This window comes from Mytilus edulis, chromosome 6 (assembly GCF_963676685.1).
Source record: "Mytilus edulis chromosome 6, xbMytEdul2.2, whole genome shotgun sequence".
In the NCBI taxonomy this organism is placed as follows: domain Eukaryota; kingdom Metazoa; phylum Mollusca; class Bivalvia; order Mytilida; family Mytilidae; genus Mytilus; species Mytilus edulis.
Window position 1 is genome coordinate 88689903 of NC_092349.1, and position 17160 is coordinate 88707062.

At 31.7% G+C, this 17160-nt stretch overlaps 2 protein-coding genes across 2 annotated transcripts in view; both read right to left on the minus strand.

Moving 5' to 3' along the window:
- Positions 1-17160, minus strand: part of LOC139528816 (fucolectin-like) — a 62804-nt gene that overhangs the window by 16523 nt on the left and 29121 nt on the right. The window lies entirely within an intron of this gene.
- Positions 5966-10417, minus strand: LOC139528817 (fucolectin-like). The gene is made up of 3 exons (XM_071325026.1): positions 10179-10417; positions 8665-8901; positions 5966-6958 (listed from the first exon to the last, which is right to left on the minus strand). Exons 1-3 carry the CDS (start codon positions 10384-10386, stop codon positions 6711-6713), a joined length of 693 nt encoding a protein of 230 aa, XP_071181127.1. The 5' UTR covers positions 10387-10417; the 3' UTR covers positions 5966-6710.

The window sequence follows — 17160 nt, forward strand, 5'->3', positions numbered from 1 at the left end:
GAATTCTCGATATCTGACTTAACTAACGTCATACATAAAGTATACGTAAGAAATCACAATTAAGACTATATTTGAGATTGAGTTGTCTCCCTTTTTCCAAAAAAAAAAACCATATCAAAATGCATTCAGCTATAATTTCGCCATTATCTTCATATTTTTCTTAATCTAATAAGGATATTTGAATTAAAACAACATTGTTGTACATAGGGAAAGCGTTTATTTTCAGTTAGGGAATCATGAATACATTGGACAATTAAAACAATCTTGATACTGGACGTGTCATCCCGGGCTTTAATATCTCAGATCGTTAATCTATGTCCTAGCTTAGACTATTTCTTACGAGTTAATTAGTGTGAATTGTTGCAACTGTCTTTTTAAATTGATTTTTACCGACTGCTGTTGCATCACTTTCTAAACTTAGGAGAGCATTTTGAGTCGGTAAACATGTTTGTCCACCGCCATAATTTATGCTCGGTCATATGCTACTCAGTGCTTGACTTTGTTGCTGTTTATAATATTTGTGTTTGGTTCACACATGTTTGCTTTCTCGTTTTAATTCCCTTGCCTTTCCCTTTCCAAAATAGCGAATTTGTCAGTGCATAATTAATCGATCTTTAAGCGTACATGCACGTCTTCAACTTGAAAAAGCAGTTTCGATTTTTAGTATTTATAGTGATTCTTGTAACTTAAAATTATTGACTATTAAACCTTAAGAAAAATAATCGTAATTAATGGAAGCAAAGAAATGTATAAAGAGCTGATATCCAGTTTAGGATTCAATAACTGGAGACACTGCTATACATCTGTTGTACTTTGTGTAAAATGCCAAGGGTTAATTATTAAGTCAAAGTATATTATTATTAAACTTGTATAATTGAAATAAAAAATCTCAAAATACAAATATCATCCCACTTTGTTGACCGTCAATCCACGATTTTCAAACCAAAATAGGTTGTATCTCTAATTTAAAGTTGTGTTTGACGTATAGTTATCATAACTAATATTTTGAAGGTTTTTTTTTCTCCGGAAAAAACCTTCAGATATACTTTATAGTCAAGTCAGAATCAACATATGTGTCAAATTATAAAAAATCAAAAGATAAATGTTTATGGTTGATACAAAACTTCACGCCAACATATAAATGGATCGTATATCTTGCATCAAGATAGTTCTTGTTTGTTTATTGTCGTCAGTACATAATTAAGGCAATCTGAAATTGAGCCCTTGGTCTGGACTAAAGCTAAAAACGAAGGCCATACGGTAACCAATAGTTGCTTAATATCAACATTATTTCCCCTGATAGTTAGCTATCTGATTGTTAATACTGTTAGATATCGACGATTCATCTTTTGTGGTTGAACAAAGGATTTGTTTTTAAGTTTATTTTGTTTGGCTTCATATATATACTTCATCAAATTGTCTGTACGAAATAAAATGCCCCTCCGCACCAAATATTTAAACACATAAAAAGATGGTTCATTCCTTCTATGATGTTCACATTAAAAAGAAAAATAACGGAACATCTGAGTTGCTATCTCCTTGCCATATTCTACCAAACATCTCTTTAAACGAGTATCCACAGTAAGGTTGAACATATAAATAACGAAGATATATCTTGGGAAGAATTTCTTTATACGAAATATCGAATGAAACAAGTGTGGACACAGACTAGCGTGGACAGTATCCAGCATATAAGAGAATTACTCGGTCAAACTCATAAGACCCAAACAAATTCGAACTTGATCTGGATTTTATCATGGACATTTGCCAACCAGACGATACCACCAGATAGACCACCAGAAAGACAGATAAACAGACAGATCAGACCACCAGAAAGACAGATATACAGACAAATAGGACCACCACACCGACAAGACCATCAGACAGACAGACCGACAGGCAAGACCCCCAGACAGTCACACAAACAAGACCACAAGACAGACACGCAAAAAGACCACCAGACAGACACACAAACAAGACTACCAAACAGGCATAGACAGACAAGACAATCAGACAGACAGCAAGCCAGACAAGACAACCAGACAGACAGACAGCCAGACGTGACCACCAGATAGACAGAAAAGACCACCAGACAGAAAAGACCACCATACAGACAGACATACCAGATAAAAAGACAGACAGACAAGAACACCAGATAAACAGACAGACAGACACAGAACACCAGACAGACAGACATACAAGACAACTAGACTAGACCACCAAACAGACAGACACACAAGACCACCAGACAGATATACAGAGAAGACCACCAGACAGACAAGACAAACAAGACCCCCAGACAGACAGACAAAAAAGACTACAAGACAGACAGACAAACAAATATAATAAAGTCTCCTACAGCTCTACTTCACAGGTCAGGGACTTATATATCTAGTTAACACTAGATGATTAACGATCTATATCAATCAATAAAATGTTTTATAGCTAATTAGGCACTAGTCCCACATAAATCAATTTAGTTTAATTACCGATTAAACTTAACCAAACTTAAACTAAATCAGCATATCTTTGCGTCTTGGCTTTAAAGGTCATATATAAATATGTAACATAACGTTGCTATGAAATAAAGAGAAGAGCAAATATATTTGCGGGTTTCTACAATGTACATGAAATACTGTTGGGACCGAATATCTACAGATAAGCCTTTTTCAAATGATTTTTACAGTTCGTTCTTTTGTTGTACTATAAAACCACTGTTCCAGGTTAGGGGAGGGTTGGGACTCCGCCACATTACGTACATATGTGCCTGTCCCAAGTCTAGAGCCTGTAATTAAGTGGTTGTCGTTTGGTGCCGTGTTACATATTTGTTTCTCGTTCATTTTTTTTTGTACATTAATTAGGACGTTAGTTTTTTCGTTTGAATTGTAAAACGTTTTACAATTGTCATTTCGGGGCCTTCTATAGCTGACTATACGGCATGGGCTTTGCTCATTGATGAAGGCTCTACTGTGACCATTTTTATTAATGTCTGTGTCATTTGGTCTCCTGTGAAGAGTTGTCTCATTGGCAATCACACCTCATCTTCTTTTTTTTATTATTATTATTTTTAACGAGAAACATTTATCAAACATACCAACAAACGACAAGCACTGTTCCTGACTTAAATTTCTGACTTAGGACAGGTGCATTTAATATATGCTGCGGGTTTGAACGTTTTAACAGGCGCCAACCTTCACCCTAAAACTGCAGTATAACATTACAATTGAAAAGACGCACTATAAAATATTAATTGAAAATGACTATAAAAAAAATTAATGTAATATGAAATCGTGTACAAGTGTTTGACTGAAATTTCTGCAAATTTACTTTGCATATGTTGTTATGGCTCTTGCTCTTTCAGCATGAAAGAGAATAAACTTTCAGAAAGCAAAAAAAAAATAATAATTTTGCAACCATCAGCTACATTTTCTTTTATCTGTTTTGACTCCTTATAATTATAAAATCTTGATGTATTTCCTTGCAAAAACTTCTAAGCTTGTTCAATTTCCTGTAGTATGTGCTGCAACGCATTTAAAAAGATTGGAATTGATGACAGGGGACTCTACAAAGATCCTTTAGTAATCTAAATAAATGTTCATCAGTTGACAAATGACATTGCACATTAACGTAATAACTGTAAAAATACAAATGTCGTCTTCACCGAAAACTTGAATAATCAATTTGGAAAAAAATGTATAGACGTTACGCGTGATGTTCGTACATGAAAGCGTGACACAACGTCGCTAAAATTTCGTAACGTTCAAACCAAAAATTGGACTTAAACGTTGTTTTTAAGCAAGTGCGACATTCTTTTAAGACTCCGCAAAATCGATGGTGCCTTTTAACTACTTATCGAAAATTGATATATTTTAGTTTTTTGAAAAATTAAAAAAAATAATATTTTAAAAAATCATAAAATTCTACCATTATAAGAGCAAAAGCAATGAGTATGATTTCACAAGATTATATATTTTGGACTTGCATCTTGCCAACTACACCGAATTTCCAATGAGGTACGAACATCTCGTGTAACGTCATAACATATGTCAACTTAAATTAAAAGATACTGATAAATTTCATTTTATCTATAAAAATCATATTTTTTTTTAGCTTACTGTCAAAAAAAATATATATCTGTAAAAAGAATCACCGACTTACCATCTTACGTATGCAGTCAGTGATTAAGTTCGTAATACATAAGTTTTCACCTTTTTAACGGTCTAAAAATGATTTTGGGAAAAGAAAAACAATCCAAATTAATAATTTTCACTTTCATACGTACAATGTATGATTGAAAGGTATAAATAACATGAAGTTGACGCTTCATACGTACAAATACCATTGTTAAGTTACATTTAATGTATAAAGTAGATACTTATGTCGCTTGTGTTGTTTTCTCTAGTATGATGAATTAGCCAATCAAATACACGCAGTCCGTGCGGTGTGATTCGATAAATATAAATAAATTGATTAAATAATTGGTCACAGCTATAAGAAAATATCTTTTAACTTTATTTAATTTGAAACCAAAAAAGTAACATTTATATTTTCAAAATGAGTGGGTTTTTTTCAAATACCAATATGAACAGGATATAAACAGTAATTATGCATCTATCTAAAGGACACCTTTTCAACCAAATTTATTCATAGTAATGGGAAAATCTTGACACAACAATTGAGACAACAATCCATTGTACACTTGCAACAATAAGCTACCTTGACATATAACTCGAAATAAATGTTTATTAGAGGATCAATCTAAGCAGGGTCATCACACTCGAATAAATAAAATAAACGTGCCAGAATTGTACATAACAAATCATCATGGTAAGTAAATAAACTCATCATAGTAAACCGAGATTGAAGTTTTATATTTACGCCAGACGAGCGTTTCGTCTACAAAAGACTCATCAGTGACGCTCTAATCAAACAATGTTTTAAAAAGACCAAACAAAGTACGAAGTTGAAGAGCATTGAGGACGACAAATTCCTAAACGTTTTGCCAAATACTGTGAAAGTAATCTATTCCTGAGGTAGAAAAGCCTTAGTATTTCAAAAATTCAAACTTTTGTTAATAGATAATTTATAATTAACTAAATGTCCACTGATCTTAGTAGCTGCCTGGTATGAGTCAGATGTCAAACATGATAAATATAGTGTACATCATGACAAAGTACACTGTCATCTTCCTGATGCAAGTCGATCGTGGACGAACATTAAAACCAGACATACGTGAGTGTTATTTTCAATATCACCGGGAATAAACCGCTGATGGTGGACTTCAGAAGGTCATGTTTGTGACCTCTTTACACTTAATCTATTGGATGTTGGATGTGAACAGATTGATATCAACGTCTGAGATACATGACTTTTATACTAGCTGTCAGTAATTTCAAGTAGTCTAAGATCTGTGCATTTTGTATTTTGTTTTGTGATAGGGATGTACAAATAACCTCCGACGTCCAGGTGTTTTTCTGCTATCTATAGATCTGATGATTTCAGCCCTTTTTTACTGATTTTGATGATTTTTTTTCATTTGTTGTTCTAAAACACTACTGTCCCGGGTAAGTGGAGGGATGCGCGCTTACAAACGTGTTTGACCCGCCAAACTTTTGTACCTGTACCAAGTGCCTTTACAAGTTGAGGATTCTGTAGTTGATGTTAAAGCATTGTCAGGCCGACTAATACATTTTGAAACAACAAACAATGAAAGCAAAAACAAGTGTATTCCCCAAAAGACTCAAAAACAAATGTATTCTCCAAAAGACTCAAAAACAAATATAATAATATAGGTAGATCTGGGGTAATTGCCGACGACAGTATTAACATTAATATGTACAAACAAAGAAATGAAAAAATGAGCGTTTTATTCTCATTTTTTTTTATAAGTACAATCCCCGCAAACTCGCCCGTAAGATAATTTATGCAGAGACAATTCGAATAAATGAAGGACACGTGTAAAAAGAACAGAATTATGATTTTTTTGTTCTCCCAATAGTTTATATCTGAAAAGGTAACATTTACCCCTGGTAAGTTTATCAACTAAATTATATTAGGGACATTAGTTACAACCAGAAGTTCAATAAATATTGGAAGATGAAAAAAAAGGGAGAAAATTCATTGTTATGACAAAATGGTTAGTATATTAATTAATTAAACAAGTTAGTCCTCGAAAGAGAACATGAATAGTGTAGAGTTAACATGTATACGTTACGCATGTGATTATAAGCTGGTTAGTGTATCAATTGAATGAACATATAAAAATCAAATCACAAAAATATTGAACTCCGAGAAAAATTCTAAAAGGAAAGTACCTAATCAAATGGCAAAATCAAAAGCTCAAACTAATCAATGGATAACAACTGTCATATATCTGACTTGGTACAGGCATTTTATTATGTAGAATTGGCAGATTTAATAGCTAGTTAAACTTCTCACTTGTATGACAGTCGCATGAAATTCTTATATATTAACAACGATGCGTGAACAAAACAAACATACACAATTGGTTAAAATTTTAAAAATAGGGGTACAGCAGTCAACATTGTTATATCATCTTAATCACAATGAAAACAAACAAATGTTACCCTTATCCAATAGCAAATTTAAAAATCAAACACATCAAACAAATTAATTATAACTGTCTAAAAAACTTGACAAATCTGATTCTGCAAGTATAGCTGATACAAAGATTGCTTCACACTGATGTCCTAAGGAATTATATAAACATCCTTGTCGATGTCTTGAAACAAAAAAGACTTAGTTCCATTCGTAAATTCACCTTTCAGTGTACACACGTTGGTTGTCTTGTCATACTCTGCAGCAGTACAGGCTGTCTTGGTGATGCACTTTCTTGTACACTGAATGTCATTTTTTGCTACAGACGTGTCTAGGACAGGACCAATATATCCGTACCCGATTCTTCCACATGCATATGCAGTCTTAGAGAGTGAAACACCTAAAAGTAGAAAAAACATATAACAATGTTCTATTCAAATGGCTTGCTAAAACCAAGATTTTGCGTGCAGTGTCACAAGGCGCTTTAGTAAACAGGTTACAGATCAAATCAATGAAAATGCCTTATAGTTGATATGACATCAAAATGTGAGTTGGCAATTTATTTTGAATGTAACTGAAAACAGATGAATGAGTAGAAGCAACGGAAGATTCTGTCGATGCTGATCATGATAATGAGCTATTGTAAATCAAACGTATTAAAATTGTAGTTTTCTTCAGTCAAGTTGAAGTAAATAATCACTCTTCGTGTATGATTAGTTTGCAGGAATAAATTTGTCACTTTTAAAATTTCATTGATTTGGTGTTAATTCATGTATAATTTAGTTAAAATATTTTCTTAATTTATGTTTGTCTTTTCTGTGGATTCAGTTGATGTTAATACACAAGTGCATGATCTCTTCGCACTTCCAAAACTCATGATATCCTGGTTTTTGATGATGTTGTTTTGGGGAGCGGGAGGTCAAATTGTTATGTTTTCTATTGGGTGTTCTGTGCTATTGTTTTTTGGCCTTCTTGTTTTCTCTTCGTCATGGCGGTGATTGTTTATTATAGACTTATGCGTTTTTAAAAATGTCAATTCTGTATTTTTTGTCTCTCTTTGACGAGTAACATGCAACCGGCAGATACTGCTGTATTTCGGATGTACATACATATTGTAGCAAGTAATTTTTCCGAATAATTTGAGATACGTTGTTTTGACCTTACTTATTACCATAATTGTTTAATTTTTGTTTAAATAACTCGTTTTGGGGAATATTTTACAAAACTTGCTCAAATATTTTACCAGTTGTGTTGATTGCGACATCATTTTACTAAATCTAGAAATAAACCAGAAGTAACATGATATCGTGTTTTAAAATTTAAGTTTGAGGTACACAGTGTTTTGAATCATCGATAACACACTTCGCGTTTTTGGTGATGTATTTGTCACTAGTTATAATTTGGGGAACAGATTATTATATCAATGGGAAACATTCAAAAGAGAGGTTAAAGATATTAAAGAGATAATCAAACTTTGTTGACAACTAAAAGAATATATTATCGAAAAAAAACTGACCAAAAGAAAAAGAAAGTCTACAAAATGCGACATATAAAACTACAAACATGGCACCATGAGTCCCATCAAAAACAGGTGGGACTCGTCATCGCATATGCTTTGAAAGTATCTGTGAATCAATCACTACATATGCTACTGGTGCTGGAAACTGAACATAGGAAAAAAGGATGATAGACATATATCAAAGATAGAGTTTCTTATGCAGCTTAATCTGTAAACAAATCTAGGTGCATAAGATGGATAAAGTTTATTTTTCACTTCATAGAAATATCCTCCAGAATGTATGACGTATAAAGACGATCATATAAACCAATATAACTTAGGTATAACAGTACAGTAGTTGAGGATTAGCCACCAGCAATTGACGATTGGAAAGTAGCAAATGCAGTTTTACTGTAGACGGTATAATCTACATAAAAAAATCAAGGAACGAGAAACACTTATAAACCACATCAACAAACGACAACTACTGAACATCAGATTCCGGACTAAGGACAGGTGCAAACAATTGCAGCGGGTTTAAACGTTTTAATTGTACCAACCTTCACTTTTGTCTTAAAAATTAATATAACATCTCAATATATAAATACCTGACTGTAGCAGGCTGTTGATCTGATCTCCATATATTTCTATTTCATAAATAACCAATGCTTTCTTGTCACGGCGTTTAATCCGGACAATTCTCCCTCTGGTGTTTGGAGAGCAATTAATAGTGATTCTTTGACTTCCAGTGGCTTGATAGTGGCAGTGATATATATTTCCCTTGTCTAAATTTTTACTACATGTTGGCATAATAATTTCCACATCAAAGTTTTCCAAATCGTTGGCTGTTTGAATATATATGTTAATTTAGATTGTTATATACATAAATTGTATTATATAATATCATTTGTAATTAGTAAATGTAGAATAAATGTTACATGTTTGAAGCATTAGGTTTTATTTGAATGTTTCTTAAAGTGTTTCACATATAGATAGTTGTTTTCTCTTATATAACCTTTGATTAATGTCGGCTTATTTAATTCTCTTAATCATTTGTTTAATAGATAAGACAATATTTTAAAAAGGTTCTATATGAAAACGGCATTAATTTCATTGAGTTACACTTTGACTACCAAGTAACACAGATAACGATAAACAAAGGGGACATCTCAAAGAATTTTAAACCTTCAATAAGATTACCTAGTGAACACACTTTATACTATGTTTTAAACGGTACTTATATTGTCATCTAAAACCAATAATATCCATTTTTTAAAACCTATTTGAATAATTACTAAACGGTCAATGTCAAACCCGCATTCATATGGTAAAGCAATATTTTCATTATCATAAATAAACAATAAAATTCAGTTTTTAGGTCACAAAGAGTCATTACGTCTGAACAGTTAGTAGTTCGACTCTCAAAATTACCACTGATCCATGGAACATAATATTGTTGAGAAATTTGAGAACAACATGGATAAAGTGATGTAGTTGTCTGTCCATGGGTTTTTGCAATCTCACTTTGTAATAGCTTGGATGTTTGCACTTAAATTTTTTAAAAACAATCCTTACAAGTGTATCGTATACAACGAAACAAACAAGAGATATTTTTTGGGTATATGTTCAGTCCTGTGAACATGTTGAAAAATTGTTTTTGAATTACTAACTTTCAAATCCATGAGATTTGGTGATGAAACTTAAACAAATTATAATAGGCCCCGATAAGACAATGTTAAACAATTCAAACGAGACATGAACGAAAAACAAATATGTAACACATAAACAAACATGTTGAAAAATTATTTTTGAATTACTAACTTTCAAATCCATAAGATTTGGTGACGAAACTTAAACAAATTATGAACTACTACTAGAACAAGTAGAAAGTATGTCACGTAAAAGGAAAAGAAAAAGCATAGTGAAGATCAAGATCAAAATAATTGTTCAACTAAGTCACAAAGGTGTATTTGTGAAAAAAAAACCATTATGGCCGCCCTCATATACCTTCGAACTCGGTAATTGCATTTGAAATATATATTGCCCACTCTTTAAAATTTCATGTTTTTTGCATTTGTTTCTAATTAACATATGGTTTACATAGATACTTGACTTCACTCACGGCAGCAATCATCTGTGCGTCCATAAATATCTATCACATTGATATCATAAACATTCAGTAGGTCGACTGCCCACCATGGCCGATGATCATCGTTTCTATCTGTATGTGCACACATAAAAATGTCACCTTCCCATAACGCTTTTTTCCCATCAACAGCTAAATCGGAGTGACAACAATTATATCCTGTTCGCACAAATATTGATGACATTGTTGTTGGTTTGTTTAATGCAATGTTTACATCTGAAAAAACTTTAAAAAAAAAAAAGAAAAAAAAACTTTGATATGAAAATGCTATAGTGCACATTCATAAAACATGGTGTGTAATTGAAAAAAAACGTGTTATTAAAAGAGATGGTTTTTTTTTTTTTTTAATTTTTTTTGGTCATTCGTTATTTATACAGATCATATGAGATGTAATATGTTCTATAACCTTTCTAAAATAACAAAGAAATAAGGAAAACTGCCCGTTAAAATGAAATAAAAAAGGAGTAGAACCAGGAATTGTCTTGTAGAGGTATTTTTTTTTACTTTTCACTTTAATAATCAATATTTATCTTATGTGTATGAATTGCTAAATGTATGGTATCTATAATAAGAAAGAGTAAAATATCTGCTTCATATTTATACAGATATAAGCCTTATCATACCGGTGTTCAAACGTCATAAATAGATTGAAAGAAAATAAATCTGGGTTACAAACTAAAGCCGAATAAAACACATCAATATTAAGACGAAAACAAAGGCACGAGAGGAACACTAAATTGCAACAAAACCAAACGCCAACATACATAGACGAGAACTATTTAATAACAACTGACATATTCCAGACTTGGTACTAGACACTTAAATAAAAAATGGTGAGTTGAAGCGGGTGTAAAACTCCCGTTGTTATGCCAATGTTTATAATTATCGCTAAAATGACAACACTTTTTGACAAAAATACATCTCAAACATAAAAAACACATGAATGTTGGATGTTGGATGTACAAAATACTGAGACATGTCATATAGCAATGCAAATTCACACTCAGTATATCAGTGATATTCTTGAATAGAGCACATTCAGTTCCATGCAGACAGACTTCATAGAAGAGTTAAACCAATACTAGACGGTTAATGTAAGACGGGGTAAAATCATAGTTAGTTATTTTAGACACAGACACATTGTATGTTTAATCAAATTTGTGATTATGTCCATAAAATTTACGGAGTGTCATGTTTGATATATCTTCATAATAACTGTTGGAGAAGTGTCTGCATTAGACATGTTAGATATACGACTATTGTTTACAATTGAGAGTCGAAAGTCTACAATTGAGACATTCAAATAAGATACCATCTCACAAGAGTAATAAATGATATACTAGGTACAATAATATTTGTTTTAATATTGCTTCACAGACGCCGATCCTGCTTTTTATGAACAAAGGAACGTTTATATAATTAAAAAAATAAATCGGAAGACATAGTGGAGTTTTACCTCCGGATCAGCCAATGCTACCTTGCTCGACGATAATGTTTTTAAGTTCAGAGAGCAGAGTCAAACTACATATTATGTATAATATTTGTAAAAACAAATTATGAAATACCGATTAACAAAAATAAATGACTCATAAACAAAGATATTCTGTTTATTTTAATAAGTATCAATACCAAACACCTTTAAAAGATTTGGAACTTGATTTCTTATAAATCGGTCTTTTGCAACTGGCCTCCTAGAAACCGTCTTTTGATGGTCATTTTGTGGCTAAGAACTTAATATTATTCGTGTTTATATTTGTTGTTTGGTATTTCTTCGATCACTATGTTCTATACAGTTGACGGTAAAGTAGGTTGAAAATGGCCGAACTCGGTACAAAACCAGTTTTAATTGATGACCAAAACCCCATAAAATTGTACGAAGCTGTTTCATTGGCTACTAAAGAGATGCACAATAATTCAATTCGATTCAAGAAAAGAGACACGACGGACTTAAACTTGACGATTTCATAGAGAACCTGTTTATATTAGCGAATAGAATTGTGCTTACCGTTATCCAATACGATTAAATGTCGAACATGCAGACTTAAATGTTAAATAAATATCAATGTTAAATTTTGCGCTGGTTTGGTAGAAAGGGTCACAATTGAATTGACAGAGCATAATGAAATCTTCACTTTATCATGTTTCATACAACTAAAAAGAAATACATTCTATTAACGATAGAAAAACATATTAAGACCACCCTTTCAAAGTTTTATCATCTCTCGACTCTCGTTTGTTATTTGTCAACATCATTCGTTCATCTAACACGTCCTGTATATGAAGTCAGTATAGTGTGAACATTCACGAGCATACAATATCAATTGAGATTTGACTCTAACAAGATATTTTTAATAACTTTTCGATATAATATCCAATATATATAAGGGATATCTTACGAATCAGCCTAAGACCAAATGGAAAGGGATTGGTGGAAGCAGTAAACAACTTTAATTGATCAACACTGTACAAATACAATAAGTCGTTAAAAAATTGAAATGACCTAAATATCTTATTATCTTTAAAAATTTATTCCAATACGAATATTTTCCAAATTATATATATTATAATCCTACGAAATCAACAACAAGTTAAAGTATTAGGTATTGGGCCGTCTGAAACTGACTATACTCTACAAACACTTCAAGATGAGTGCAAAAAAGGTCTGATAACGATACAGTTAATCTTAATAGTTATACAAACTTTATGCGTATCGTTAAATTAACCTCTAGATTTTTAAATATAAGTTTGGCTGATTACAAATTCTGTCTTGTACATTCCTGATTCAAAACACACCTTATAATTAAAGGCAACAGTACTATACCACTGTTCGAAAGTTAAAAAACACGATTGAGAGGAAACAAGTCTTGGTTACAAGCTAAAAATATATAAAATATGCTATATAGTCTATTATTCTAGAAGAAAGATTGAAACAAAATTAAGTTAATATATTACCAAAAAATACCATATGAAATAAGTAAATAAAACATTCCTATATATTCTCTGGACATGATGACCATCTGGTGTAGTCACCTTATAGCTTGAAAGATCATTCAATGGAAATATTTTCGATACATTATACCCAATCGTATAGTTGTTGACAAATAAGTTGCTGGATTAAGCATATGTTACAATCAATGATAAGAATAATTCTAAAATGCAATACAAAATTTGGATTGAAGAAATATATTGGAATTGCTTTTTAAAATATTCCCTTTTATTTGCCTATGTTGAATCGGAGCTGATGAATAAGTCATTATCTTATATCATTGATGATTCGCTCGATCCAATATCTTTTGTTCAAGAACATAAAGGGAAATAGTTATCAAAGGTACCAGGATTATAGTTTAGTACGCCAGACGCGCGTTTCGTCTACATAAGACTCATCAGTGACGCTCATATCAAAATATTTATAAAGCCAAATAAGTACAAAGTTGAAGAGCATTGAGGATCCAAAATTTCAAAAAGTTGTGCCAAATACGGCTAAGGTAATATATGCCTGGGATAAGAAAATCCTTAGTTTTTCGAAAAATTCAAAGTTTTGTAAACAGAAAATTTATAAAAATGACCACATTGTTGATATTCATGTCAGCACCGAAGTGTTGACTACTGGGCTGGTGATACCCTCGGGGACGAAACGTCCACCAGCATTGGCATCGACCCAGTGGTGTAAATAGTTATCAAAGGGAAAAACATATGTAGCAAACACGCGCTTACTTTAATATCGTTCTGTTTTCACAACTTACAACTATGAATACTTTTTTTTCTTCACAAACAAACAAAAATTAAATGTTATAGGTTTGAGAAAATAAAAAGTACATGTTCTTAAAAAGGAAATGTCTATACAAAGTCAGGAATATGACGGTTGTTTACCATTCGGTTGAAGAGCTTTAGCTTTTTAAGTTGGCTTTTTATATAATTGAGGAACATTCTTTGGTGTTCGAGATTTTTGTTATTTTTCTTTGTGGTAAAATAAGTAGTACTTATCTGATGAGTTAAGTCCTTTCCAACTAATTTTTACATCTTGCATTTATCTTTTGTTTTTACATCACCGTTTAAGGTAAGAAGACGTATAGTGTTTAAAAGTGAAATCACAAAGATATTGAACTCAAAGGAAAATTCAAAACGGAAAGTCTCTTATCAAATGACAAAATCAAAATCTCAAACACATCAAACGAATGGACAACAACTGTTATAGTTATAGTTCCGACTTGGCATTTCTTATCAATCATGATAGATTAAAAGATTAAACTGTCAGAACTATACCTTATCCTGACTTGTGTTGAAAAATTCAACTAACCTCTAGTTGCATATTAGAGTGTACTACTTCCAAGAGGTTTGATAGTATAAAATTCTTCAGGTACTTCTTATCTGAACAATTCTTTGTATACTTCTTCATTATTATCAAGAATTCTTTTTAATAAAAGTTGATTCGATGAGTCTTTTTTATATTAAAAGCGCGTCTGGCGTCAATATTAATTTTAACCCTAGTATTTGTATTATGAGTTTAATTATAGTGATCCTTATTCCTTAGGCTTTCATTAGATATCAAAACTACAAAAATAGTTCACCTATTGGCAAAGATACAGTTATGCGTTGGAACAATTCTGTTTAAAATATGTAATACTTTCTTATATATACATATTTCTCCCGACCTGGTTTGAATTAGCGGTTATATACCATAGAATCATTCTTCTCAACTGTAATAATTAGGGTTATAACACAATGTTGACTGCTTTGTTTTACATTTTTACCTATTGTGTCTGTTTGTTTTGTCCACGCATAGTCGTCAATATAATGGAATTAGATGCAACTGCCGTACAAGTGGGAGCTTTATATTGCTACAAAAGAAGGTTCAATCAACCGTTTTCCACATAGGAAAACGGCCGTACCAAGTCAGTTGTTATCCATTCGTTTGATGTGTTTAAGCGTTTGATTTTGATTTTGCCACTTGATTAGAGACTTTCCGTTTTTACTTTTCTCAACGTTCTTTTTTTTTTCGTTGTGATTTCACTTTTTTCTATGATCCCTTTTTTTTTTTCTTCAACGTTGACTTGCTTCCAAACTTGACGAGCAACTTAATTTTCTAACATCTGGTCTGTCGAATGCTCAATTTCAAGACTTTGACCGATGATATGTTTCGGATTTTCTCTAACGAACACGTTTTTCTTTATTGACGACATCAAAAGTTCAATGTAGGATAAAAAAAACTTAATTCATATAGTTTTTTCACTGACCCCCCTACACACCTCTGAATTTTATTTAGGCAAAATTGATTGCCCAATTAATATATTTATACAATGGATGTGAATTCAACATAAGTTCCAACAATTTTGATCCCCCCCCCAACCCCCAAACTATTTGAATTAAGTTTTTTATCCTTCATTGATTTTTTTTTATGTAGTCCCTTAAGGGTATGACACAAAAGGGTCATAGTCTGATCTACTTAGTAATTTTTTCAGCCGACTCATGGTATTTTCATTATTCTCCTTTGAATGTGGACAGTTAAACCATGACCATCAGCAAATATCCTTTGTACGGCTACAGAATATGTACCTTTGAATCTCGTATGATATCTTGGTTAAGAGTCTGGTTCATTTTCAAAAAGATAAAAATTACAACGTCGTAATACCGTAATGTCATTTCAGAATAATACTGATAGGGGTATTCTTTAAATTTTTCATACTAAAGAACATACAATTCTCATTGTTGCGATCCCTAATCTAAAAATGTCAGACAAACTAGTACAAATGTACCTATCTTGTCTTGGTTTAAATTTGTGTATGACATTCATGATAATTTTACATGAACAAATGTGTAATGTAGAAAGACAACTTTAAATGTAGATAGTCATCCTTCAATATAAGAATTTTTTTTTTTATAAATTTCATCCGTCCGCATCTGTCATCAGGAACACTCAAAGCCGAATATTTTTAAGCCATGAATGTATATTCACCAGTTGAAGAACTATATGAAATCAAAGAACATAACAGTAAAGCCAAATTTACATAAGGTCAACCTAGCACGAGGGAGTTCAAACCTTGGTTTCTGATATAAATCTTGCAAAAAGTTAAGATACACCTAAATGTTTTTGCTTCTTTTTTTTTTTTTTTTTCAAACTAAATTTGATACTGCTTTGTTTTAATTCATTTCGTTGATTCGGGTATATGTTTTGAAAATGCATGTAAAGATATTCCCTTTTATTTGACTATTTTAGTACAGCTTGGAGCATAAAAGATCATCATATAAATTATTATAGATTTTCACGAAGCAATATTTTTTTTTGTGAAAGAACAATAGAGAAAAGATAACAAGCACTTGCATACTTTAGATTTTATTGTTTTCATATCTTTCTAAAGTTGTTTTGAAAAATACTTAGAATCCCAGAAAATTTCGTTTCTGAATTATTTCAAAACGGGATATTCTATTTGATGATGTAATTGTTCCGTCTTGTACTATGTGAAATGTTTGTGTCAGAGCCAAAATCAATGAATTTAATTTCCCGTTAGACTAATTCGACTAAATAATTTATTTTTATTTTTTAATGTATATATTCTTTTAAAAGAAAAATAGGAATCTTATTTTCAATGTAGAAACAACCAATCTACAGTTATTTGAAAATCTTAAACTTATCGGATCTTCCTCTGCAATGTGAAAAATGTTTTAAAAACTATTTTCTTCACAAACAAACAAAAAATAAAATCTCTCTACATAAGGAAATCCGTTTTCGAAGTGGAAAATGTCGTTTTGGCCATTAGTTTGATGTGTTTTAGTTTTTATTTTGCCTTTAGTTATGAATGTTTCTTGAGGTTCGGTATTTTTGTTATTTTCCTTTTTCCTTGAAGCTTCTTATAGGAGTTGTTGCCCTTTAATGAACAGTTTTCACATTGTTTTTTTTTACAAAGGATTGAGACGAATGACAATATCTAGTTGTCTTTTTATTTGTATGGGCATTGTTGAT

What these genes read in the sequence shown, in the direction of transcription:
- LOC139528817 (XM_071325026.1), bottom strand. Translation starts at nt 10,386, where the DNA reads ATGTCATCAATATTTGTGCGAACAGGATATAATTGTTGTCACTCCGAT. An exon ending in ACGCACAGATGATTGCTGCC is followed by an intron (nt 8,902 to 10,178) that starts GTGAGTGAAGTC and finishes ATATTCAAACAG; the next exon opens with CCAACGATTTGGAAAACTTT. An exon ending in CAACAGCCTGCTACAGTCAG is followed by an intron (nt 6,959 to 8,664) that starts GTATTTATATAT and finishes TTCTACTTTTAG; the next exon opens with GTGTTTCACTCTCTAAGACT.